The following is a 23,635-nucleotide window of genomic DNA, read 5'->3' as shown; positions in this document are numbered from 1 at the left end:
TGTGATGAATGCAGATTCGGGCTCGATTTGCGAAGAGGCGTGGGAGCCTGACCTGTGCTGACCTGCGTTGGCGAGAACGCTGGCGCTGCAGCTGGACGACTTGACTACACACACGGCTGCCGAATGCCGAAGTGACTTCTCCAACTGCGAAAGAGGGGAGGGGGAGTGATGAGGGGATCTACCTACCCAAACTAAACCCTCTTCGTACCGTCATACATAGCGTCTGGGGGGCGTGGTGGTTCTTTTGGGGGAAGGGTTTTTGGGCGATCCAGAACGTCGGCGCATCGTCTTTCCTCGTGGCACGTGGTGTGCCTTGTGCATCCGAGGCGCCCGCAGGGCGAGGGGACGCAGCGGCCCTCGTCGTCACACCTACCTCTTGGGCAGAGAATATGCTCGTGGGTCAGAGGAGTAAAGAGTCTCCAGTACGGGGAGGGCCGAGGGGGGGGGGACTAGAGGAGGCGGAGAGACAGAGAGACAGAGAGAGAGAGAGAGAAATGTGGCGTTTGGGGTTTTCGTCTGTGCGGAGCTTGGGTGTGCGAAAGGGTGTGATGGTTCTGGTGAGCGGGGCGGCTTTACGGGGTGGTGATTCGATGCACCCCGCAAACGCGGCCTATCTTTTTTTGTTCGGCTCGGGTTACCCTGTCGCGAAGGATGTGGCTGGTGGATCCGGTTGTCCGGAGAAATGGCCGTCATGTTTGCCGGGTCCGGACCGGGAGTGGGGCCGTGTTCGCCGGGTCTGTCTGTGAGTGTGGCAGATGCGGCCCTCTACCGCACCAATCTCCTGCAGCCACCCAGCGGTGTATTTTGAATGTTTGGTTTGAAGTTTCCAAAGAAAAAGTGCCTCCAAAGTTTGGTGGTCGATGGAGCTGTAAAACGAATCGACTGAATGTTGGTTCGAGAGGCTGCAGGCTCGTAAGATATGGCTTAACAACTTAATCACGTGCACATATATCCTTGGCACAGCCTGATAACCAACATGCAGCCTGATTTCCCCGCCCTTCAACGACGTATGCTCATCTCGAAAGCTGACTCGGAAAGTTTGCCCCATAGTTTCCAGCAGGCAAACTGCGCTTGGCTAGCGGCTCTTGTCGCGAAGTGTTCGCCGCGATGGACCGGCAGACCCATTTTGGATCGACGACCGGGCATGTCGCATTCCCCGGCGCCCATGTTGAAACGGGAGGGACGCTCAACGTAACTGTTTCGGACACCCGTAAGCATAGCATTATTCCCTCATCGCCCGAAGATCGACTCATGACTTCTAGGCCCAACACCGACCACAGCACGGCCGAGTTTCGTCTTCCCTTTCGAACAAAACAAGGACTTCATCGACCGGCCCGATGTCGTCGCCAGCCTTGACGCTCTGCTCCCTCCCGTCGACGAATACCAGAGCGCTGCTCTTTGGGGTCTGGGGGGGTCCGGGTAGGCTGCCATGGCCCTGTTGCGGGGATAAACCGCTGACGATCGCAGGAAAACGCAAATAGCACTCGAGTTTGCGTACAGCCGTTTCCATCAGACGAACTGCGCCGTCTACTGGGTCCACGCAGACAACGAGGCGACGTTCACGCAAGACTACGAAGCCCTTGCAAGAAAAGCCGGGCTTGACAAGAAGGGCAAGGACTTGCTTCATGCCGTGCGCGGTTGGATAGAGGCGCAGCCTCGCTGGCTTCTCGTTGTCGACAACGCGGACGACATCAGCATTTTTGGTGTTGGTTCAGACTCGGGATCTACGAGGGACAACGGAAACCCGACCGAGGAGACTTGCCTCTACGATTACATACCCCGGGGCCCCGTTGGAACTGTGCTTTGGACCACTCGCGACGAAAGGCTCGTGGGCAGTCTTGTGGGTGTTCGACAGGGACTGCAAGTCGGTCGGATGACGGCTGGCGAGGCCACGGCACTCTTTGAGAGCACGAGAGGAAATGATGTCCTCAACGACGAAAAGGATTCCGTCTCCGAGTTGTTGACAAAGCTGGACTATCTTCCTCTGGCTGTATCGCAGGCCGCGGCGTACATCCGCCGGTTGTCCGTACCGATAGCGCAGTACTTATCGAGGCTGGATGAAGTAAAAAAAAGGTGGAAGATCTTGCAGAAGTCAGAACACGACCGACATCGCAGACCTGCCGTCCCGAACAGCATTCTTCAGACATGGAGCATTTCGATGGACCACCTCAAAAAGAAGGACCACACAGCATACAACCTCCTTCTCACCCTCGCCTACGTCCACAATGAGAACATTCCCGAAAGTTTCATCCATGCAGCGGCAAGATCGTGCCGCGCCAACATCGGACAAAGCACAAGCAGTCCGACCTCGCCCACAGAGAGTGACGATGAATCGGATGACGATGATGACGCCGCCGCTACTGCTGTGGTTCGGTTGAGGGAGTTCTCGTTCCTATCCGCGCGGAAGCCCCAAGAAACCGGTCAGACTTACGAGATGCACGGGCTTGTACAGGACGCCGCTCGATATGCCCTGAGCCGGAAAACGCGCCGAGAGGAGGCCGCGCGGTTTTCCAAGATAGCCCTACTTCTCATATCAGACCTCTTTCCCTCGAATCCGAAGGAGACCTGGGAAGAATACGAGTTATGGCTTCCTCATGCGCTGCAGAGCAGTGAGTGGGCTGAGGTTTGCGAAGCGGATGCAAATCAAGAAATTGCGGCTCTTCTGATGAAAGTCAATGACTACCTCTTGAATCGCGGCCGATACAACGAAATGCTGGCTATTACTCGAAAAGCATACTTGTTTGGGCGGGCCTCACTGGGGGTGACGCACCCTATCACACTGCTAAACATGAACAAACTTGCAGAGCTGTATGCCATTCAAAAACGATACGAGGATGCAGAAGAGGTTGCATTAGAAGCCGTCGAACTAACCCAGCAGGCTTTTGGCATGAGGCATCGCACAACTCTCACTGCGATGACAAGACTTGCAGCATTCCTCAAAAATGGCAACAAGCTCGACGATGCAGAGAAGATCCTGACGGAAGTGTTAAAGCCAAGAACTCTGCTTCAATCTCTTGAAGAAATCAGCTTGGACACAGCCCAGTTCCAGGCCATGGTTCAACTTGCGTTAGTATACCACAGGCAAGGGAAATATAACGTCGCAGAGCAAATCCAGATAAAATTGCTCAGATTCCAAGAGGACTTCCTTGGCAAGAAGGATCTAGAGACAATGAGTACTATGGCTCGACTTGCAAAAACATACAGCTCTCAAGGAAAGTACCCAGAGGCAGAAACGATAATGGCAGAGGTCTTAGAGCTAGAGATTGAGATCAACGGTAAAATGAATATCGGCACAATCTTCACCATGCTTCAACTTGCGCAAACATACAACGCCCAGGGGAAACATGAAGATGCGGAGCATCTTCTGGTTGAAGCGCTGAAGTTGCGAGAGGATATCAGTGGCAAGAAGCATCAGGGCAACATCTGGCTTAAGTCAATACTTTCGGAAGCGTACACCGCTCAGGGAAAGCACAATGATGCAGAGCATCATCTACTGGAAGCGCTGAAGCTACAAGAGGATATATTTGGTAAGAATGATAAGAACTACCTCGCTCTTAGGTTTGCACTTTCAGCGACGTGCACCGCGCAGGGAAAGCACAATGATGCAGAGCGTCATCTGGTGGAAGCGCTGAAGCTACATGAGGATATATTTGGTAAGAATGATAAGAACTACCTCGCTCTTAGGTTTGCACTTTCAGCGACGTGCACCGCGCAGGGAAAGCACAATGATGCAGAGCGTCATACAGTGGAAGCGCTGAAGCTATATGGGGATCTCTTTGGCAAATGGGAACCAACCACAACCCAGACGATAGTCGACCTCACGAGAGCAGACCAAGCCCAGGAAACGGTCGACGGAGACGACGAGAATAGGCAAAGGTAGTTAAATTGAAGACGGAATTGACAGATGTCATCCGGATAGATCATGAATACCGATGGCTACGTCTACAGTCTGCCGATCACAAGCAGAATTGGTGACTTCGATTCCTCCTTGCGGCGGCTTCTCACGGACACCCCGTGTCCTTCTCTCCTACATGACCGAATCAAGCAGCCATGTGTTATTGTTCCGGTTGGTACTTTGTAACCATCCACCGTACCTGTTCAGAGCCCACGGGTGGTTTCGAGCGAGCTAGGCTGTGCCGCAGTCGAAGATGTCGATTCTCCGGGATTTGTCTCCTAACCCGAGTATCCTGTCGCAATCATTAACTCGGGCTCTGTTATGTTCATGACTGACTAACTTTGAATCCTGAATCCGAAGTGCCCCTCCAGTCCTTTGACGGCAAATCTTCGTAACGCAACCTGCCCATGGTTTAGGAAGGCTGCCCCTCTGAATCTGCTGGTAAGCAAGTCTGGTAAAAAACGAAAAAAGGCCACTGGTTGGTCCCAGCCGGCAGTGATGAATGCTGCGACAGTGCCGTAAGCGCGCGCATCTGACGTTGATCATGATGATGCCATTTGCTTTGTGCGTGGGTTTGCCCAGCATCTAAACCAATGTCTCCGTAATGCAAATGACTTATAGCTAACTTGGACGGAGATTCTTCAGCGTTCAAAATTCTCCTATTTGTTTCTACATCTAGCCATGGGACTTTCTGTTGCAGAGAAGACGTCGCAGTAAAGTATTTGGTTTCCGCCTAATAGCGCGTGTCATATTTGGATGACTGCCAGAATGCATATGTCCAAGTGCAACAGTGACGTTCAAGACAAACGGGATGCAAACCCATGCTTATCGTGCAAGCTGGTGCTGCGTGGTCAACGTGGAAAGTGTGTTAGAACTTTTTCAACCATGCGTAACCACGATGTGCTGCCTGTCCATTTTCATCGGCTACAAAGTAGGTAGTTCCAGGCGTTGCTATTCGTGCTTCGAAATTGGCAACACCAACCAGCCTCTGGAACTCTTGTCTGAGAGTCATGCGCCAACGCGGCGTATCCGTCGGTCAACCAACGGTCTGCTAGACCTGACTTTTGATAGCATCCATTTGCGTGAAGTCTCACGCTCAGTCAGTCTGCTTTTAACGTAGATAAGCATTGCAGCTTCGCTGAGATTGCAACTTACGTGACGGCACATTAAATCCGGGGGGGACTGACAGTTCTCTTTGCGGCGATGATGCAGGCCATATTCACTTTCCTTTACTGGCATGTACACACCAAGACTTCCCCTTGGCATCTCTTTCCTTCGTGCCTCTAGCCGCGCAGCTCTTCGCGCTTAACCATTTTTGTGCTGTCTGCGAGGTCCTTGCAGCAGATGTCACACGAGTAGGTTACATCTAGAACCAACAATGTGGAGACAGCGGGCTTGCTTTCCTCACAAGGTCGCATTAATGAGGGTCGCTGCCATCTTTCGAGCTTATTTATATATTGTGAGGAACTGACGTCTCCCGACATAAGTGTTGTGATGTGTGCCTCCAGTAACACTCAAATGTCGACCTGGGCCTGCCCTGGTTGCTCTACGCCGTGCGACGATGCAAAAGCGCTTGTTGAGCATCTTGCGTTATCCCACTTTGCTGAAGTAAAAGCAACAAACACAAGCTTTCCAAAAAAGAGAAAACGACAGCCATCGGAAATCGACGGCGAAGTGGCTTGTCGAAGGCCAAGAGGCGAGATTGATTATGTTTGCCCATATCCACATTGTGGACAGAAAACACAGTACTCAACGAAATCCAACCTTCTGCGCCATTTCTCTACCCGTAAGCAATAAGCCCCGAATGTTTTAGCATAGCTGACACAAGCTCTATTTAGATTACACAGACTTTGATGGTGCCGAAATTCAATGTCCCCGTTGTCTTAAGCTAAAGCATAACTTGGGAGCGCTTTCCGCACATTGGGAAAAGTCATGCAGAAGGAGATTTAGCAACAGTCGGTTTACCACCCGCGGGAGGAACAGGACCGAGTCGACATTTTTGAGGAAGAAAAAGCCGCTGTAAGACCGAGTTTGACATTGGCTTTGAACAAAGAGGCAGCCGCCCGTCGCAAGCAAGATTGTCCAGGTCGTCGTCCAGTAGCAACAGCGAGCTCCAGTCGTCCGTCATTTTGTCAATACCCCGGAAACTTCCGACGTTACTGCAGGGCAGGTGAAGCACACAAACTCTACTGCAAATCCCTTGTCTGGTGATGATTCGGAGTTTTCATCTACTCCGCCGGAAAATAATGATGTGGGTGTCTACGGCATACCATGGACGTCCAACTTTACTTGGCCGGCTTTCCCCGGTCTTGCAGGCGACTGCAACGACGCGGTAGCAGTCGACAATGAGAGGTGGATATTTCATGAGCTTGATTGCGACGTGGGAATCAATAGCGAGCTAGCGAAGAAAAGTTGGTATGATGAGATTGACTAACGGGTATGGATGGGTCCCTCCCACCGTCGCGGCTAGCACGAACAGCTATCTAGATAGTGTTATCCTGCCACCATCTATGAGCCAGAACCTGGCTTATCGTTGTTCTGGCTGTTGGGTCCGGGTTTGTCATTCCAGATATCATGTTCTGTGCCTCGGGGCCAAGCTCTGCTCCCCAATGTGTGAATCTCAGCATGGGCTCTTCCTTCACTGCCTCCTCCGCCACTGCCCCCGCAGCCTTCAGAGCGCTCCGCCAATTCTCATTTTCGATCTGTTTGAGAAGTCCTTCGGAGAACTGGCCCAAAGTAGGAAAAATGTCGAGTGAGAATCTCTTGCTCCGGTGTTACACCACTCTGCACAAGTTCCTGGTAATCATTTACAAGGAGGAAGTCACCACCTCCAAGGGCGTAGATACACTGGGAATAATATCAGCTTGAAGCCTTCCAGGGTAGAGATGAGCAGACCACTTACTACCAGCCCATAGGAGAATATGTCCGACGCCTTGGTCACACCAGTTCCAGTGTGCCCCTCTGGGCTTCGCCACATCGCGTTGCCTATTGCGTAAGGTGTTTGACGCGACTGTCCATCTTCCAATTTGTAGGCGATGTCAAAATCGCCCAAGGCCACGTCGGCAACTGTTTTGTTGCCATTGCTGTCGCTAATCCAGTTGACCAATATGTTGTCAGGCTTTACATCTATTAAGATGTAGCAGTTAGTGAGCCGTCGTGAGTCGCAACAACTGGTTGGTCAAACGTACCAATGTGAATCCAGCCTTTGCTGTGAAGCTCTTGTATTGCTTCTCCTGTGTGTCGTAGAATCTTCTTGCGCTCCAGCGTAGGAAATTCCGGATCATTCTGAATCAAGGAAAGCAGGGTGGTTTTGTAATAGGGGTAGACTAAAGTGCTTTCATCGTGGTTGCAATCGATGTGCATTCGAAGACTATAGGAGCCTGCAAACTCGGCCGCAAGGCGTAGAGACATGTTGTAGAACGGCTTAGGCACGCGCTTCACAACAAATTGCTTGTGATCAGACCTGGGAGAAACGGTTCAGTAAAAATACTACAGTGTGAGATGGCTGGATGGATCTAAAACCTACTCCGTTTTGAAGACGCTGAGGTTATGATCCTCGCGATGGCGCTGAAGCACCTCACCTGTTATGTATACACGGCCGGATTGGCCCACAACGGTGGATATTGACCTGATGCTTCTACCATAGGGAACACGGATGAGGTTTGAAAACCTAGGCAAGTGTCTTGGAGCTATTTTGGGATAGAACTGGTTGACCGAGAAAGAACGCTGCGAAAGTTGCCTTAGAGGGAGAAGTCGGGAAACGGGGTTTTTCGTGTTTGCCATGGTTTAAAATCAGGCTATTTGGAATCAGCTCGCCCGCCCCTGAGTAGGAGAAAACCACACAACTACGTCATCGACAGTTGATGTTGATGCTTCTCATCAGGGAGAACTCACTATTGTTTGTTTCCTGGGACAGTCACAGTGACGGTGAATGTTAGAACCAGGTACCTTATCCCTACGTAATTGAAATTCCATAGCAAACTCACCTACAAGGAACATTTATGCATCTTGTTTAACGTGCTTCGCCAACCACTTTGCTATCTTGGTTGATTCTGATATTGGCAAAGTTATTGCAAGCTTTTCAATACCAGTAAACGGTCACGGTAGAACGCAAAGCCGTAGTGGTAGTGGAATGCAATTTGCGGTTCACATCATTTACTAAGCAAGAGAAATCATACCTCTGTGTATTCATAGAACTGTGCACCGAGTCTTGGATGAACGACGATGAAGCAGTCTTGATGAATGCGCCTAGTGAAATAGAGATAACTCCTATTCGATGCTCTTCGGTCTATTTCTAAATAACTCTCCCTACCCGCCAGATAGACGTTTCATGCGTGAAAGGTATATGCAACATTCCGGCCGTTTAATCAATGTTAACGATGCATAGCACCCCAAGTCTATGAACCCAATGTGAGGTTTGAGTGGGTGTTTCGAAACTTGATGTAGTTTTTTATTCTTCCAGGTCTGTTCTCGTCACTGTAACAGAGTGTCGTTGTCGTCGAGCCTGGCGATTCGACGAGGCCAGCGCCACGCTCAGCTGGCTGAATTATTCCGCGTTAGGAACCGACACCGGCGCCGTAACCCCTTCTTCATCCCTCTTCGTGATACCCTCCCTCTTCTTGTCGCGCTTGTAAAGGTATGCCACAGACGCCGTGATGATCGCCTGAGCGCCAAAGGCGACGGTGGAGAAGATGAAACCCTTCTTGAACTCGGGAGCGTCGACTTGCGGGTACGTCAGGATCGGCAGCCAGGCGTTAAAGGCGTACCCCAACGAGTTCATGATGCCGATGACGATGGCGCGCTCCTCGGCGTCGGCGCCGCAGATCTCGTTTGTCCAGCTCATGCTGAGCGGTCCGTACGGCACGGAGGCGCGCTGCAGCAGGAACGCGAACCACTTCAGACCGTCGGGGACGTTCCAGATGGCGAGGATCAGGGCAGCAAAACCGCCGAGGAAGGTAGAAATGGACATGACGCTCGCTCTGTGACGGATCGCATCGGAGAGAATGGCGAAGCCTACGGTGAGGACCAGCTGGATGGCGGAGGCCGCCGTAGGAATGATGTTCTAATGAGCGCTCGTTAGTAACGAACGACGTTCGCTGTCGACGAGAGTGATGCACTTACAATTTTCTGCACAGACTCGCCCTTTGACTTGAGCCAGAGCGAAAAGGGGTTCACACTGCTGGACGGGCCGATGTTGATGAAGATGATGTAGAGAATGCTCAACAAGTAGACGTGCCACCGGCCGAAGATGCGCTTGAAGGCAGAGCGCCCCAGCTTCTTCCGGGGAGCGCGGCCGACGCTCGCCATGCGCTTGCGGGCCAATTTTCGGTCCTGAATCGTTGTCAGTCATCATGCACCAGACTCGGGTGGTGGTAAGTTGCACTGTACTACTCACATCTTCATTCAGGTAGAACGCCCTCGTGTTCTCAGGCAGGTCCGGCAGGAAGAAGAAGCCGGCAATGCAAATAGGCAGGCTGATGACGCCGTCCATGATCTGAGATAGTTGCAGCCGAGTCAGCATTCCCAGGTCTCCACACCACCCAGCACGCCATATCATAAAGGGGGGGAGCTTACAAATAGCCACTTCCAACCCGGAAGCCCATGCACGCCGTTCAACCCAACGTACACGCCGGCCTGGAGATAACCGCTGAACATGCTGGCGGCGGCGGAGGAGGCGTGGAAGATGCAGGCTCGCTTCCCCAGCTCGGAGGGCTTGTACCACGAGCCGAGGATCGTGTGGGCGGCCGGGTAGAAGATGGACTCGGCCAGGCCGACGAAGAAGCGGATGGCGATGACGTGGTTCGACGTCTTGGCCGCGGCGAGGCAGAAGGTCAGGAGCGTCCAGAGCAGCTCGCACGAGGGCACCCAGATGGACGGGCGGACCTTGGTGAGGACGATCTGCGAGGGGATCTGGCCGACGACGTAGCCGACGGTCCAGGCGGTGTCGATGAGGTTGATCTCGTTGCCGTTCATCTGGAGGTCCTCCTTCATGCCGCTGACGAAGGCGTTGCTGATGTTGGTCTGGTCGAGGTTCTTGATGAAGTAGCCCAGGCTGAGCATCGTGATGAGGAAGACGTCGAGCTTTTGAATGAACTTGCGCTCCTCGGGCGACCGCCCGGGCTCGTAGTCCCAGATGTACGCCCACCACGGCGCCTTCTTCTTGCCTTCGAGCGTCGCCGAGTTGCGGTCGTCTGAGACGGACTCGTCCACCGCCGCGCCCTTGGGCGACGCCGCCGCGTATTCGTGCTCCGACCCCATTCCGAGCAGAGGTGAGAGCTCTATCGAGTCCGTTGAAATTAGCGAGACGGACCGGGGAGACCAGTCGAGGGCGGAGGATCAAGTTGAAGCAACAGAAAACACTGCGTCTCGCCACATGGAGATTTTTGGAAGGGGGAGGGGGAATTCCGTACCTGATTTATGCATTTCGCTTCCTGATAATCTGGCCGCCATCGCGCTGCGCTACCGGGAGAAGGGTTTCGTAAAGTTGGCCACAATCTCCCGGACGCTGGAGATCAGCTAGATAACACTCCGACGACTCATGTGGATTCCATGGAGTGTCCGAGGCGGATGATGTGCTGCGACGAGCTGGTGATTCGCTCCGACTTGGCGTGGGGTGTGTCGCCATCGCGGGGTCCTGTGTCGTGATCCGGATGTCGCTACCTGAATCACTCTAAGAGCGACCCCCCCTTCCACGCCATTATCGCCGCCGTCGCCTCCGCGCGATCCCCTTTCGATGTGGAGATGTGCGCGGCCAGACTTGTTGGAACGTCGGAGTCGGGTCCATTAGTTGTTGATTTTGCTCAGGAACCCTGTTCCGCGGCTCGGAGGTACGGCAGATCGTAGTTTGGTTTGGCTCATCTCATTTCCGGGCTGATCCCCGTTCGTAGTCACAATAGATAGGAACTGGAAAAGCTTCCAATCATCCAACTCTATTACGGGAAGGGGACATTGAGACGTTGCTGTTGGGTTCCCGGGCACTACGGGCCGAAGACCCGCAAAACCGGGGCATCGGCGCCGGACTGGTGCCGCTCGGCCCGGCCGTTGGCCCGCAGAGACGAATGCGGCTTGAGGGGATACCGCAGAGGGTCGCATGCCTGCCGATGTAACAGACGTTGAAAGCCTGTGCGTATTTTAAGACATCAGTGCAAGCGGGCGACGCATTTGGGGCTATGATGAAATTTGCGACGGCTCTCTCAGGCGATCGAGACTCCAGCCAGACCTAGACCTAATACTGAGAGTCTTGAACAATTGACTCCGTCCCTGCAGGTCCGAGAGTCAGTGGCTTCGACTTTTTGTAACACCTATCAAACCGGAATCTTTCACGTTAACTAAGATGCACAATGCAGCAGTAGCCCCCGCCCCCTAGACTGCCCGTTCTCGGAGATTTAGAGACGATCAGCATCTTGGCCAACGCTCCCGTGCCAAGCTTCTTCGCCAATTTGCCAAGCGCGTTGCACCGGGAGACGTGGCGTCATGCCGTGCTGAGAAGTTGTGCCACACCGAGCAATAGTTTGACAAAATTTGTTATTGACGTCTATGTGGTGCTCTAAAAGAGCTTTAACACCGTGGACGATCAGCAGCCGAATCTTCAAGGACACTGGAGAGGTCAAGACTTTAGGTTTAGTCAGTTTGATGGTCAATACACTCGTTTTTGTGCAGAGTTCGGTGTGTCACTTCGTTCATAAAAGGGTTTGAGAGCCGCCTCTAATTACACATTATGCATAACCGACCGAGGCCTCATTGTGCGTCTTGCTTGATAAAGTCCGCCGCCCTCTCCGCCACCGCGTAGACGAGCGACTGGATGTTGGCCCTCGGGATCAAGGGAAACACGCTGGCGTCGACGACCCGCAGGCCCTCGACCCCGTAGACCCGGAGCCTCTCGTCGACGACGCCGCCGGCGGACTTTGGCAGCATGGCGCACGTCCCGCAGGGGTGGTACTCGCTCTGCACGGCGGCCCGCACCCAGTCCTCCACGTTGTCGGCCGTGAGCGCGCGGTACCCGGGCTGGTATACGCTGCCGCCGCCCTGGAGGAGGTCGCGGAGCGGCGGCGTCCGCGCGACGGTCTGCAGGTGGAGCGCGATGGCCTTGAGGAGCTGGACGTCGAGCGGGTTGGAGAGGTAGCGCGGGTCGATCTGCGGGTGGACGGCTGCGTCCGCCGACTGGATGTGGACGGAGCCCCGGGAGAGGGGGTGTTCGAGGACCCCCAGGATGGACAGGAAGTTCCCGGGCGAGCCGGCGGAGAAGAGCTTCGTCGTGTCGGACGAGAACTGCGGGGAGATGCCGCCTTCGATGGTGAGCTCCTGCGCGACGGCCTCGGACTTGAGGTCCTGGAGGATCAGGCGATATTGATCAGCCAGGCCGGGGACGTTGCTCTTGAGCGAGGGCGAGGCGAAGTCCAAGGTGGATGCGATCTGCTTGAGGGACAGGAGGGCCGAGCTGGCGCCTGCGGAGGACAAGCGGCCAGTCTTGTTCTGGAGGTACAGGCTGAGCTGTTCCTGGAAGTAGGTTGCGTTGGCGTAGTCCTCGTTGGTTGGCAGGCCGGGCTTCACGGCGAATCTAGAGGGACGTCAGTTTTCAGAGGCTCTCCAAGCCGAAGAACGAACCAGCAACGGGGAGGGAATGACTCACCCGAGGGGAACATAGACGTGGTCCTGCAAGTTCTCGCCCACATTCGGGTTGTCCACCAAGACGTCGACACCGTATTGTTTCAAGAGCTTTCTGCCGCCGACGCCGGACACCTCGAGCAGCTGCGGCGAGGCCACGGAGCCCGCGGCGAGAACCACCTCCTTGAAGACGGTGGCCTCGTGTTTCTCGGTCTCCTGCGTCCAGCTGACGCCCGTGGCTCGAACGCCGTTCTTGCTCTTCTTGAGGAGAATCCGGGTCACATGGGCGCTCGTCACGACCTTCAGGTTCGTCCGCTGACGAGCGGGGCCGAGGTACGCGTTCGCGGCGTAGCTCCGCGTCGCGTCCGCGATGTTGAGCAAGTTGACGTAGCCCCCGAGCGCCTCGCCGTCCCGGGGGTCTCCCTTGACGCCGAGGCCGAGCTTCTCCATGGTCCGCGGCCACGCCTGGAGGAAAGGGCTGTACAACTTCGGAAACCCGTTGGCGATGGGCCCGCTGGTCCCGTGGGCGCTCGGATCGACGTAGCCTAGGCGGAGGTCGCTCGTCTGCTGCGCCGACGGGGCGAGGAACGCCTCCGACTTGCGCAAGTAAGGGGCCAGCGCGTCCCAGGACCAGCCGGCGTTGCCCAGGGCGCCCCAGTTGTCGACGTCTCGCCGGGAGGGGTGCGTCCAGAACATAAAGTTCATGGCGCTGGAGCCGCCGAGTTGCTTGCCGCGGATGTGGGCGACGACTTTGTTGTTAGCGGCGGCCTAGGAGGGAAACATCAGCAAAGACGCGTCGGTCACTCATGCGCTGGGTGGGACTCGATGGGCGAAAGGAGAGGGAGGGGAGGGGAGGGTTTACTTGAGGAACAGTCTTGTAGTCCCAGTCGTAGTCTGGGTTGCCGTACATGGCGGGAAACAGACCCGGGGCCAGCACGTTCAAGTCCTCAGAGTGATCGGCACCGGCCTCGAGGACGAGCACGGTCACTTGAGGGTCTTCGGTAAGGCGGGCTGCGACGGTCAGGCCGGCAGTGCCGCCGCCGACGATACTGCAGGGCAGGAATGTCAGCAGCCTGTGAGCGTGAGTGAGAGATCCGACTTACATATAGTCGTATGTCTCAGCCATGATGTTCGTAATGCTGGACAACACGACGCCCAATGTGAGAGGTCTCCAGACCATGCTTGAAGGTGATCAGTCGCTCAGGAGGTAGACTCAAGTCTTCGTGATGGACTCGGAGAAAATCATTGCCATGATCCCCCAAGACGGAACTTGAAAGCTCTTATATACCTAGCACAGAGTCGACGCATGTCCCACATAGGTCAGCCGGCCTCCAGCCTGCAAGCACCGGAGAGTGATTGCGCTCTTCATCGCATGGGTTGTCTGGCAAGGTCCTGCCGTTCTATTCGGGCCACATTGATGCGTCGCAATCAATATTGGCACCGCTCCCTAGCTACGCTAGACCGAGACAGTACCTCAGCCGAGAGCTGGTGGCTGCTTGACACAGACTACGACGACGCAGTCCACCAGAGCAATATGCACGCTGATTAAGCGATGCCTTGCGGAGTTCCGCAGGTGATTGGTGTAATTACAGTCGAAGAGCGGGAACCGCTGGTTTGCAGGGCGACCGTGTGTATATCTTGGAAGGTCAGGCATGAGCCTTGAATGTACGGAAGCGTTGATTCGAGCGCCCTTGAGGTGGCATGAGCTTCAATGGTTTTGATTGCAGTATAAAGGACGGACACAGGCCTGGGTCACTAGAATATGGATGTAGGGCGAGTGGACGAAACACAAAGACCACACGTAGCCAACCGGCACGTCGCCAGCAACTCTGCTCCCAGCGACTGGCCCGCTACCATGAGTTGTAGAGCTGTGAAGGACACGGACGAGGATCGAGTCGGCCGCTCACCTGGAGAAGGACGCAGCTCCCATAAACGCGCGCGGGGCTTGTGCATATACTTGGCTGAGAATCACGTCCCAGAGCTCAGAAACGAACCAGCTGGCCTGTCTTTGGACCACTGTCGACTTGACATTACTCAGTCCTTGGGACCGACCAGGAAACGAGGCAGAATATTTTTGGGGCTCTGTGTCGACTCCGCACTAGTCGCACGCTGGATGAAGATGCAAAAAAACTTTTCTCGTGTAGTCGTGATATGCCCAACATCCTATTATAATACAGATATCCATTTAGTGCTGGGGGCGGAGCATCTCGCCCGTCCTCGGCGACGGTCTTACTAGTCTCCTACAAAGATGATGTACAGGTGGTGGGGGGGGGGGGGGTATTTCGAATGTGTCATTGTTCCTCCGGCTTATTGCTGGCGCTTGGAGTACTCGGAGCCGGGGCCGTACATGATGATGGGTCTCCGCTGGGCCCTACGGAAGGCCTCGTTGGCGATGGGGGAGGCGTCGGATCGAATGACACTGCCGATGGACATGAAGAAACTGAGATGGGGGGAGCGTTAGCTACGACGGGACTGGACAGCCTGTTGCCTCTGCTAATTGTGGTGGTTGACCTACCCGAACGTGGCTCCGGATCCGAGCATGTATTGGCCGAGAGTCCTCATGATACCGTTGGGGCCGGCGCCGTAGCGCATGATGTTGACGGAGCCTGGGCAGAGAATCACGGGTCAGTCCGGATGGATTGCGACGGAGGGAAGAGGGTAAGAGGCAGGCGTCGTGTACCGAAGACGAAGCCCATGACAGCTCCGACAGCTACAGAAATGTCAGTTGCGAGGCCAGGGTTGCATGCGCGGTGCATGGAAGACACGTACTGCCACCCATCATGGCACCCATCTTGACTGTGAAGGGTCAGTTAAAGGTTCGACGAGACGCTTCAGGACGAGAGGTGGCGGGCGGGCGTACGCTTGTCAGCGACGGACGGGCCCATGGCACCGCCGTGTTGCGCAGGAACGGGAGGCATTATGTTTCTGGGTTGTTTCGTAGGCGTAGGATCGGTAAGGAAAAAGGGGGGGCAGGGGCTCGTCGTCGGGGCGCCGCTGATGCTCGTCAAGATGTTCTCGGGCGTTCGGGGGTTTGTTTGGTGGTGATGTTTGCGATGGAGGAGCTTCTCTTCCCAATTTGCTGCAGCCAATCCCGATCGATCCACAAACCCACAACCAGTAAGGGGTGTCCACTGGAGCTTTTTGGACGAATCCAGTCCGGGGTACGGCAGTTCTTCGGCAAAAAAAGGCAAATAAATGTTCATGTTCTCCCCCTCCAAGTTCCAACCCTCCTCTCTTCCCCTTTTGGGTGGAGCAGCCGTCACCCGACGCACTGGCCACCTGGACCGACCTTAGTCGGCAGTCTCGCTAATTGGTTGGTCGGTTGACCAAAGCAGGGGAGATAGCGGGTCACAGTGCCAGCCTTCAGGTGTCACGTGCCCTCTTTCTGTGCAGTCACCGACTCACCGTCGCCAGCGCACTGCGACAAGCGCTGCAGATGGTGGCAGGTGAGGTAGGGTGGATCGCCGACGACCCAAAAAAGACTGACCAGACCGCCTCCATCTCTTCATCCGGTATCATAAGCATAAGCAACAGCAGCAACACCGGGTTCCCATCTCACTCTTCCCTCACCTCTTGTTCCACTCCAACCAACTTACCTCCGTCCCCCCCCCCCCTCCCCCTCTACTGGATGCTTATTACGGGTGTGAATCGAGAGTCTTCCTCCCCATGGTGGAATCAGTGACAGCCTCGGGGCCTGTGCTTCATTAACAGAGCAGCTGAACCGAACCGAACCGAACAAAACCAACCCAAATCCAAGCCAACTTCCCCCCCCCAGCCACCACCACCATCAGTAATCGCCCTCATATCTGCCGCCGCCGCCGCCAGCCCTTCCGCCCTTCCGCCCTTCCATGTCGGTGTCTCTGGCGCATGTTTCTTCTGAGCGCTGTTTGGTCCGTGACCGTCTGCAGCAACTGCAACAGCCACAGCAGCTGCAACTGGGAGGAGGTTCCGTGCACACAGTACAGTCAGTACAGGACACACACACGCACACACACACATAGACGCAACCGCAACCGCAACCGCAACCGCAACGACGCTAAGCGCTTAGCGAGACGGGGCGAGACCTTCTGTTCTCTTTGCCAAATCCTAGATTCAACCTCACCTACCCTACCGTGCCAGAACAACGGAGCCCCCTCTGCATGAGCCATCGTCGAACGAGGTGCCCCAAACAACCGCATCTCTCTCTCGCCATCTTTTGCTCGCTCCCTTTCAATTGCAGGTATGTCTCGCACCCTGTCTAGGCCTCCCTGTCTGCCCGTCTTTGATGTCTTTGGCCGCGACCCGAACACCACCTCCACCACCATCAACCCCCCCCCAGTCGCGCCAATTGGCTGTCCACCCCTTATCCTTGCTGCGACATCATCGCTGACATATTTTTTTCCTAACCTGCCAGCGCAGCCTCATCGTCGCTCATCATCTTCTGCAGTGCTTCTTCCATCTGTGTGACTTAGCATCTTCGGCGATAAACCTCGTCGACCCTTTCCTCGCGATATCTTCTGGGATGCTCGTGTGCGAATGTTGAAGGAACCAGCCCTCGACGTCCCCTAGATCATCACCACCACCACCACTACCCCGAACATCGATAGCCCACGAGCGGTACTACCTGCCTCTAGATCGCGTCGATCGCTTTCGTCACCACACGATCCTTACCTAGCCACGACCAAGTCTCCCTCATGACTGCCGTCGCGAGCCCTCCCAGCTTCCAGCAACTCAATCGACCGGGATGGAATGTTAATGGCGGACAAAGTCTGAATTCGATGAATCCAGAAGACGTCAGAGGCATGTTCGTGCCGCGGAAGACGCTGCAGCGGAGCAACTCGTCCTCCTCCGTCGCGTCCACTTCGTCCAACTCGTCCACCACCACCGTCGCCACGAATGCCTCGCAACCAAATGGCACCCCGGCCTCGACCAACTCCGACATGAGCTCGTGGTCGAGCACCGCTTCGAGGAAGCGCCCACAGCCCAAAGGCCCCTGGCCCCCCGGCAAACCAGAAGGCCAGCCCGATTTCGGCAGGCCCGTCATGCGTTCGCCCATGAACGGAATCAACGGCAACTCGTCCCTACAGACCGTTCCCGGCCAGCCGCAGATGATGTCGCAACAAGGCCTCGCCGCGAGGCCCGTGGGCGATCCCATGCCCAGCGGCCAGCCCGTCCTCTACCTCTTGTCGCTGAATGGCACTTTCGAGCGCAAAACCATATCCGTACCATACTATCCGGAGAGCCTTCGCATCGGTCGCCAGACCAACCAGAAGACCATCCCCACTGCCACGAACGGCTACTTTGACAGCAAAGTGCTGTCCAGACAACACGCCGAAGTCTGGGCTGATCGCATGGGCAAGATCTACATCCGCGACGTCAAGTCGTCCAACGGAACCTTTGTCAACGGGACGCGCTTGTCGCAAGAAAACCGCGAATCCGAACCCCACGAACTACAGACCGGTGATCACGTCGAGCTGGGGATCGATATCGTGAGCGAGGACCAAAAGACGGTCGTCCATCACAAAGTTGCCGCCAAGGTTGAGCACGCCGGCTTCGTCAGCCCCTCCAACAACGTTATGGACATGAGCTTTGGCGACTTGGATCCCGCCAACGGCGCTATGGCTGTCCCCGCGTCGGGACCAATGCCGTATCGCGGCCGCACGGGAAGCAACGCGTCCATGGCCAGCAACGGACGCATGATAGCTCCTCAAAACATGGCCGGCATGGTCCCCAACGGCGGAGCTGCTCGTGGCTTCTTGCTGACGCCTATTACCACGGAGCATATCGTGAAGAGGCTACACGTGAGTACCTGTTGTCTACCGCTTCTTCTTCTTTTCACATACTAATTTCCAAGACAGAACGAGATGCGGAGTGCACGACTACAATCCCAAGACCTGTCACGGACGGGCCATTTCATCCACGCGCTGCTTGGTAAAGAAGAAGTCAAGGATCTGGAGAAGCCCGAGGCACACGAGCCCCCTAGACACCTCCCTAATGGCAACGCCTTGCCCTTCCGTACCGATGCGAAGACGCGATTCTCCGATCCGCCCGCTCCCCCGCCTCAGCAGCCTCTTCCCGAGAAGCCAGATGTGCCTTCGCTCAAACGAGGTACCACCGAGCGACCGAAGGCCAACAGTACCCCGTCGCCTGTGGGACGAGACAACCTGCACCAGATCATCCAGTTGACCGAGGCTTTGAACAACGCGAAGAAGGAGATGGATACCCAGACCGCCCGCATCAAGGACTTGGAAGACATGCTCACCAAAGAGCGCGAGGCACGCGAGCTCGCCGAAGACATGGCAAAGATCCTCGAGGATAGTGCCGTTAAGGAGACCAATGGCGGGCCTAAAGAGCATGATGATACCGAGACCATACTCGAAGCCGCGTTTGAGCCGCCACAGGACGATTTTGAGACTCGAGACGTTGAAATGACGGACGCCGAACCCATTGCCGAAGAGCCGACACCAGAAAGCGCCGAGGACATTGCCGCTCGTTTCCAGGCCAAGATCGACACAATGATGTCGGAGATGAGCGACCTCAAACAGCAGATGGATGCCTGGAAGCAAAGATGCGAACAGGCCGAGACGGAACGTGACGCGGACCGCAAAACCCTTGCCGAGATGGTTGCCCGGATTCGAAGAGACGAAGAAGCCAAGCAGGCGGCGGCTACGGCAGAAACGAACCGTTCTCCTTCCCGTGGGCGTCGCGGTCGCAGCGGGGGGCCTGCCGAGAAGATTACTACCGTCGTCCAGACAGACGGCTCTGGCGAGTCGACGCCGGCCCCTACGCAGACCGAGGCCAGCGTGTACGACCCGAGCGACAAGCCTACGCTGTCGCGAGCCAACACCATCACGCCGCTCACCATACCGCCGGGCAAGCTGGCAAAGGACCAGGCCATGATGGCCGGCGTTCCCTACGCCTCCATGCTCGGTGTTGTGATTATAGGCATGGGCCTCATGGCTTACATCAACGGCTGGCAACCCGAACCGGCCCCCCGTCATTGACAGTGGTGGACCCAATCACTTCCTGCTACGATTCTCTCTAGACACGCACTTCCTCGCTGGCGTTGCACATACCTACGGCGTTTACTGCATTGAAAGCGGCCATTCGTTTCCCACCGACTTCCATCGCGTAGTGTTTTTCCCTATGTACCTACTATTTTCCTTTTTTACCTGTATGAATTGCGAGAATGACCTTTCTTTTCCCTTTGTCTCTATTTCTCACGGGCAATAGGGACGGTTGGTGGAAACATGAGTGGGGAAGGCGTTTTGCTTCTTCATCTTTTTTCTTCCTCGTTTTGATGCCACGACCTCTATTCGAGGTCTCTCTTGATATCGCGCTGCAGCACGATGTTCTCTTTGTGAAGCTTTTGGAGGCGGGGGCGGAGCGGGCCGCCAAACCTGGAATGGGAAACGGGATGATGGATGACGACGACTTTTTCTTCTTTTTATACTGGGCACACCAAAAAGAAACCACCCATCCGAGATGACGCCTTTCTTCCTCTCTTTCTCTATTATTTCTTCGTCCTCTGCTGCTGCGGGAGAGATATTCATATGCCTATTGCCGCTTGTCAAGCTGCATCAAACCCCGGCAGGGATGGACTGAATGCGCTCATGTCATGCGCTCGCCTCCTCAAAACATGCCTCCAGGGTTCATATGCTTCTTGGCTTTTAGTGGGTGCGATGGTGCAATGAAGAAGAAGGGGATGAGAGGGGGCTGTAGAATACTGGCGGGACAATGACGAGATTAATGTTTGCATAGGCTGGGGCGGTGAATACAAGGACCTTTTAATTTATTTTGACGTGTGTCGTTGTCATGAGTTTGATGTTATGTGCCGTTTCGACCCAAGATTGTTCTCTGTCTCAGAACATGTCGTATTTAGACCAAAGATTGTCGATGCCCAGTAGGTAATGTGTCTGGCCGCTGGCGTGCTTGGCCTTGTCGAGAGGGAGAGAAGGGCTGGGAAAGAGATACAGTGGATCATCAGAATTAACGACGTCCCACTTGCTGGGCTTGTGCCTGATGTTATGTGTAATTAATTACACAGGAAATGATGTGCTGTCTGATGCGGACATTCTTAGCTTTGGGCTCTCCTAGGACCTATCCCCTTCTCTTGGTCGACTTGCCGTGGCAAAAACATTGTGACGGGTTCGAAACCACTGTGCAAGACTGTCTGCCTGGCATTCTCTTAGGATACCCAGGCGTCATCGAAGGGCTAGCCAGGGGATGCTTGATATCTCTGGCTTTTGCTCGCTCGCTAGAGAGACATGCCTGAACCACGGCATCTCGGATTGCATGGCGTGGAGGTTAACGCTCTTTTCTGCAGAAAGGAAAAGGAAACAAGGGGACCGAAATCCCCCCCCCTTAGCAGAACTTCCCATGGTTGAGAATCTGGTTCATCCCATCACACCGGGTTATCTCTGCAAAACCTCCCGCTCCCTCCCGCAGGACTGGCCATGCAGTGACTTCGTATTTGCGCGGGAAACCTCTGATAGTTTAGCAGGGAACTCTCTGTAAAGGCGCTTGGGAAGGCCATCTTGGCATGAACCCGAGTCACTGGCGCGGGATCAGCACCGCGGGCTGAGATGAAGCATTCCAGCGGTCGTCGCAACCATCCCTCCCTTCCCGCATCTCTTCTACCCCCCTGGCAACGCACGTGTCGAGGGAAGAGAAAAAAAACAACCAACAAGCTGGCCCGGGTTGACTTGTTCTTTTCTGGAGGTCTCTGGGGTTCGCTCTTGGTCGCTTTTATAGACCGCCGGACACGGGGAGAAAGAAAAAAAAACAGCCCTTTTTCTGATTCACGGCAGTCCAAAAGCTTGCTTTCAGGCGCCGAAACTTCACCAAAAGCTGTTTAGTCCACACGTCAAGGCACGAAGAACATCACCCGCCGTAGCCTTCCTCCCCCACGATTTTCGGGCATCATGAACTTGGCGGATCATTTCGGTAGGGCCCTGGGGAGCTTGGAGAACCCCCGCCCCCCCTTTCCACGCGTCTGCAATCGCTGACACCCTTCTCCTTTCCTCCCCGAACCAGACGGGTGCTCCTTCATCTACGAGGACGACCGCACAACCATCACAAACGGACACGTCGTGGACCTCGAGGGCCGCCCGGCGCCGCGGGGCCCCGCGAAAAGCGAGCACGAGGCGCCCTCGCCGGCGGACCAGCACGAAAACATCCGCGCGTGGCTGTCCGGGGTCGTCGTCGCTGACGAGGGGGACAAGCCGCTCGTCGCGGATGTGTTCTACGCTCTCGGCGGCCTGTCGAACGCGGACCCGGCGGCCGGGGGGCAGGCGCGGACAAGGCAAGGCGGCGGTGGCGGCGGTGGCGTCGGCAGGGCCAACGTGAAAGTGCACACCATGGGACCGGGGTTCGTCGGGCGGGCGCCGCCCTTCGCGTCGTCCGAGTTCTTCGCCAATGCGGTCGTCGTGGCGATCCTCCTGCTGTTCGCGCCGGGCTTCACCATCCTGGCGGCGGGGGTGTTTGTGACCTCGCGGGTCGCGGAGCGGTGGGCCGGGCAGGATCAATGAAGACCCAGTCTCTCTACTTTAGGAGGCGGGTGGCACGGGCACGGGGGTACGAGTCAATGGTTCGCTACTGACGTGAGGGATGATTCAAACGACTTTTTGATGAGGATTACGAACTTTATGGGATGAACGCGGAGAGGAACTACGCCGTTACGACTTGGCTGAAAGGGGAGGGGGGGGCGAGGAGAGGGGGCCATTATGAGAGCTGTGCTGATTGTCTGAAATTGAAATTAACAGGGGAGCTCGTCTTAGTTTAAATTGAAGCATAAGCTCTGGGCCTCTCCGTTGCATGCTTCTAGCGACTGCTTGTGTGGACTCTCGGGAGCGTGGAAGTGCGGCTTCCCGGAGATTTGGCGGAGCGGCGTTCCGCGGACCTGCGGATGTTCGGGTGGTGGATAGTGGGTCCTTGGCCGGCGCTGCCGGGGTGGTTTGCAGTTGTCACCAGGTGACCCAACAGAGAGTGCATTATGAACGCTATCAGAAATGGGATATGACCTTCCAACCCTCTAACTCACACAGGTGGACGGATTTTTGTTCTCATAGAAACTAGTCATGTTGATACTATGCATTTGTGTGTTTTGATATCGGGTTTGGCACACTCTAATCACAAGCTTTTACAAACACCTCAGGCTGCACACAAAAGCAGCAAGAGAGCTTTCAACATCCTAATAAAGGTATAGTTCCGAGAAGAGTACTTAGTGTTTCCTAGGAACTCAAAATCCGAAAAAGGAAGTATAGCTATGCGCTAGCTTGGTTCTTCCCACCCGCCGGGACTGACGCACGAGAAGCAGAACCCACGACAGTTGCATCCCGGCAATATCACACGAGAAGCTCCTCTATATGAAAGCCGAGGTCACGAAACCCATTGCCACATTAAAAACCAAGATTGTGTCAGTTAATCTCGCCGAAAAAGACACTCGACTTTCGCTTCACAACTGCTACAATCTTTATACTGGCGTAGCACAGTGACCAAGGCGCAAGCCTAGAAAGTTATCAGGGATTCGAGTACTGCGAACGCAGCAGACACCAATGTTCTTCAGCAGACAGCGATATTATAGGGGAGAGAAAATCGTGCGACAACGGTCATTCAGTTGCAAGATGACGGAATTTGAGTCCGCTCACCTTGAAGCAACCGAGGCCCGGTTTCCGGCCGGTTCCCCCGGGCTGCGTATTTTATGATCCAAGCCTATAGTCAGTGGTCACGTTCAAGTCTCGTGGACATGCTGCCGCAACTTCGCGCTACATACAAGATACTTTTGAAGCAATGTGGCAACTAATTTTAGTATATGCAGTGTGGTTGAAGGCAGAAATATAAGTGGATTATACTGGCCTGAGAGTTTTGCCGATTGTGCATGTCTGTACTCCGATATAGTAAGTTTGGCTCCACCTCACGGCGACCGAGACACCGCTCCGGGGCGACGCGTGAGAAGTCTCCGTCCGTCGGCAAGACCGAGCGAGCATGCGTGAGGAACCAGCCGTGTCGTCATAAGCCGGAATTGGTCGCGGTGGGTATTGTCAAATCGGCCGGTGAAAGCGCCGCAAGCCGGACACTTTGTTCGCCAGGACGGCCGTCATCCGGATCCCGCGCCGTGCGTGCATGCCAGACTCCCCCAGCTTCTTGACTTGAGTC

At 55.3% G+C, this 23,635-nt stretch overlaps 8 protein-coding genes across 8 annotated transcripts; 4 read left to right on the top strand and 4 right to left on the bottom strand.

Annotated features, from left to right (window-relative positions):
* Nucleotides 1-1,027: 1,027 nt before the first annotated feature.
* CDEST_07787 (Putative tetratricopeptide-like helical domain superfamily, malT-like TPR region) lies at nucleotides 1,028-3,880 on the top strand (the record flags this gene model as incomplete). The annotated part of the gene is made up of 3 exons (XM_062923946.1): nucleotides 1,028-1,210; nucleotides 1,263-1,419; nucleotides 1,468-3,880. The coding sequence occupies exons 1-3, from the start codon at nucleotides 1,108-1,110 to the stop codon at nucleotides 3,878-3,880; spliced, it is 2,673 nt and encodes an 890-aa protein (XP_062779997.1). The 5' UTR covers nucleotides 1,028-1,107.
* Nucleotides 3,881-5,389: 1,509 nt separating this feature from the next.
* CDEST_07786 (Putative Zinc finger C2H2-type) lies at nucleotides 5,390-5,918 on the top strand (the record flags this gene model as incomplete). Its single annotated transcript, XM_062923945.1, has 2 exons — nucleotides 5,390-5,681; nucleotides 5,734-5,918. 2 exons carry the CDS (start codon nucleotides 5,390-5,392, stop codon nucleotides 5,916-5,918), a joined length of 477 nt encoding a protein of 158 aa, XP_062779996.1.
* A 460-nt stretch (nucleotides 5,919-6,378) lies between these two features.
* Nucleotides 6,379-7,894, bottom strand: CDEST_07785 (Putative protein kinase; the record flags this gene model as incomplete). Its single annotated transcript, XM_062923944.1, has 6 exons — nucleotides 7,882-7,894; nucleotides 7,790-7,802; nucleotides 7,422-7,565; nucleotides 7,084-7,358; nucleotides 6,798-7,021; nucleotides 6,379-6,621 (listed from the first exon to the last, which is right to left on the bottom strand). Exons 4-6 carry the CDS (start codon nucleotides 7,304-7,306, stop codon nucleotides 6,379-6,381), a joined length of 690 nt encoding a protein of 229 aa, XP_062779995.1. The 5' UTR covers nucleotides 7,307-7,358; nucleotides 7,422-7,565; nucleotides 7,790-7,802; nucleotides 7,882-7,894.
* A 547-nt stretch (nucleotides 7,895-8,441) lies between these two features.
* Nucleotides 8,442-10,153, bottom strand: CDEST_07784 (Putative major facilitator superfamily, MFS transporter superfamily; the record flags this gene model as incomplete). Its single annotated transcript, XM_062923943.1, has 4 exons — nucleotides 8,442-8,957; nucleotides 9,017-9,226; nucleotides 9,291-9,389; nucleotides 9,470-10,153. 4 exons carry the CDS (start codon nucleotides 10,151-10,153, stop codon nucleotides 8,442-8,444), a joined length of 1,509 nt encoding a protein of 502 aa, XP_062779994.1.
* A 1,479-nt stretch (nucleotides 10,154-11,632) lies between these two features.
* On the bottom strand, nucleotides 11,633-13,679 carry CDEST_07783 (Putative glucose-methanol-choline oxidoreductase, FAD/NAD(P)-binding domain superfamily; the record flags this gene model as incomplete). The annotated part of the gene is made up of 4 exons (XM_062923942.1): nucleotides 11,633-12,452; nucleotides 12,525-13,267; nucleotides 13,362-13,548; nucleotides 13,603-13,679. 4 exons carry the CDS (start codon nucleotides 13,677-13,679, stop codon nucleotides 11,633-11,635), a joined length of 1,827 nt encoding a protein of 608 aa, XP_062779993.1.
* A 1,127-nt stretch (nucleotides 13,680-14,806) lies between these two features.
* CDEST_07782 (uncharacterized protein) lies at nucleotides 14,807-15,417 on the bottom strand (the record flags this gene model as incomplete). The annotated part of the gene is made up of 5 exons (XM_062923941.1): nucleotides 14,807-14,939; nucleotides 15,015-15,105; nucleotides 15,180-15,209; nucleotides 15,269-15,295; nucleotides 15,360-15,417. The coding sequence occupies 5 exons, from the start codon at nucleotides 15,415-15,417 to the stop codon at nucleotides 14,807-14,809; spliced, it is 339 nt and encodes a 112-aa protein (XP_062779992.1).
* A 688-nt stretch (nucleotides 15,418-16,105) lies between these two features.
* CDEST_07781 (Putative forkhead-associated (FHA) domain, SMAD/FHA domain superfamily) lies at nucleotides 16,106-20,257 on the top strand. The gene is made up of 3 exons (XM_062923940.1): nucleotides 16,106-16,718; nucleotides 16,898-18,279; nucleotides 18,337-20,257. Exons 2-3 carry the CDS (start codon nucleotides 17,173-17,175, stop codon nucleotides 19,480-19,482), a joined length of 2,253 nt encoding a protein of 750 aa, XP_062779991.1. The 5' UTR covers nucleotides 16,106-16,718; nucleotides 16,898-17,172; the 3' UTR covers nucleotides 19,483-20,257.
* A 1,145-nt stretch (nucleotides 20,258-21,402) lies between these two features.
* CDEST_07780 (uncharacterized protein) lies at nucleotides 21,403-22,008 on the top strand (the record flags this gene model as incomplete). The annotated part of the gene is made up of 2 exons (XM_062923939.1): nucleotides 21,403-21,424; nucleotides 21,515-22,008. The coding sequence occupies 2 exons, from the start codon at nucleotides 21,403-21,405 to the stop codon at nucleotides 22,006-22,008; spliced, it is 516 nt and encodes a 171-aa protein (XP_062779990.1).
* Nucleotides 22,009-23,635: the final 1,627 nt, after the last annotated feature.

Source organism: Colletotrichum destructivum, chromosome 5 (genome assembly GCF_034447905.1).
Source record: "Colletotrichum destructivum chromosome 5, complete sequence".
In the NCBI taxonomy this organism is placed as follows: Eukaryota; Fungi; Ascomycota; class Sordariomycetes; order Glomerellales; family Glomerellaceae; genus Colletotrichum; species Colletotrichum destructivum.
The sequence above is the reverse complement of the archived record's forward strand: the minus strand, read 5'-3'. Positions and strand labels throughout refer to the sequence as shown.

Excerpts from the sequence above, each read along its gene's own strand:
- CDEST_07781 (XM_062923940.1), top strand. The coding sequence starts at position 17,173 with ATGACTGCCGTCGCGAGCCCTCCCAGCTTCCAGCAACTCAATCGACCG. Across the intron at positions 18,280-18,336 it reads ATATCGTGAAGAGGCTACAC|AACGAGATGCGGAGTGCACG; the intron begins GTGAGTACCTGT and ends TTTCCAAGACAG.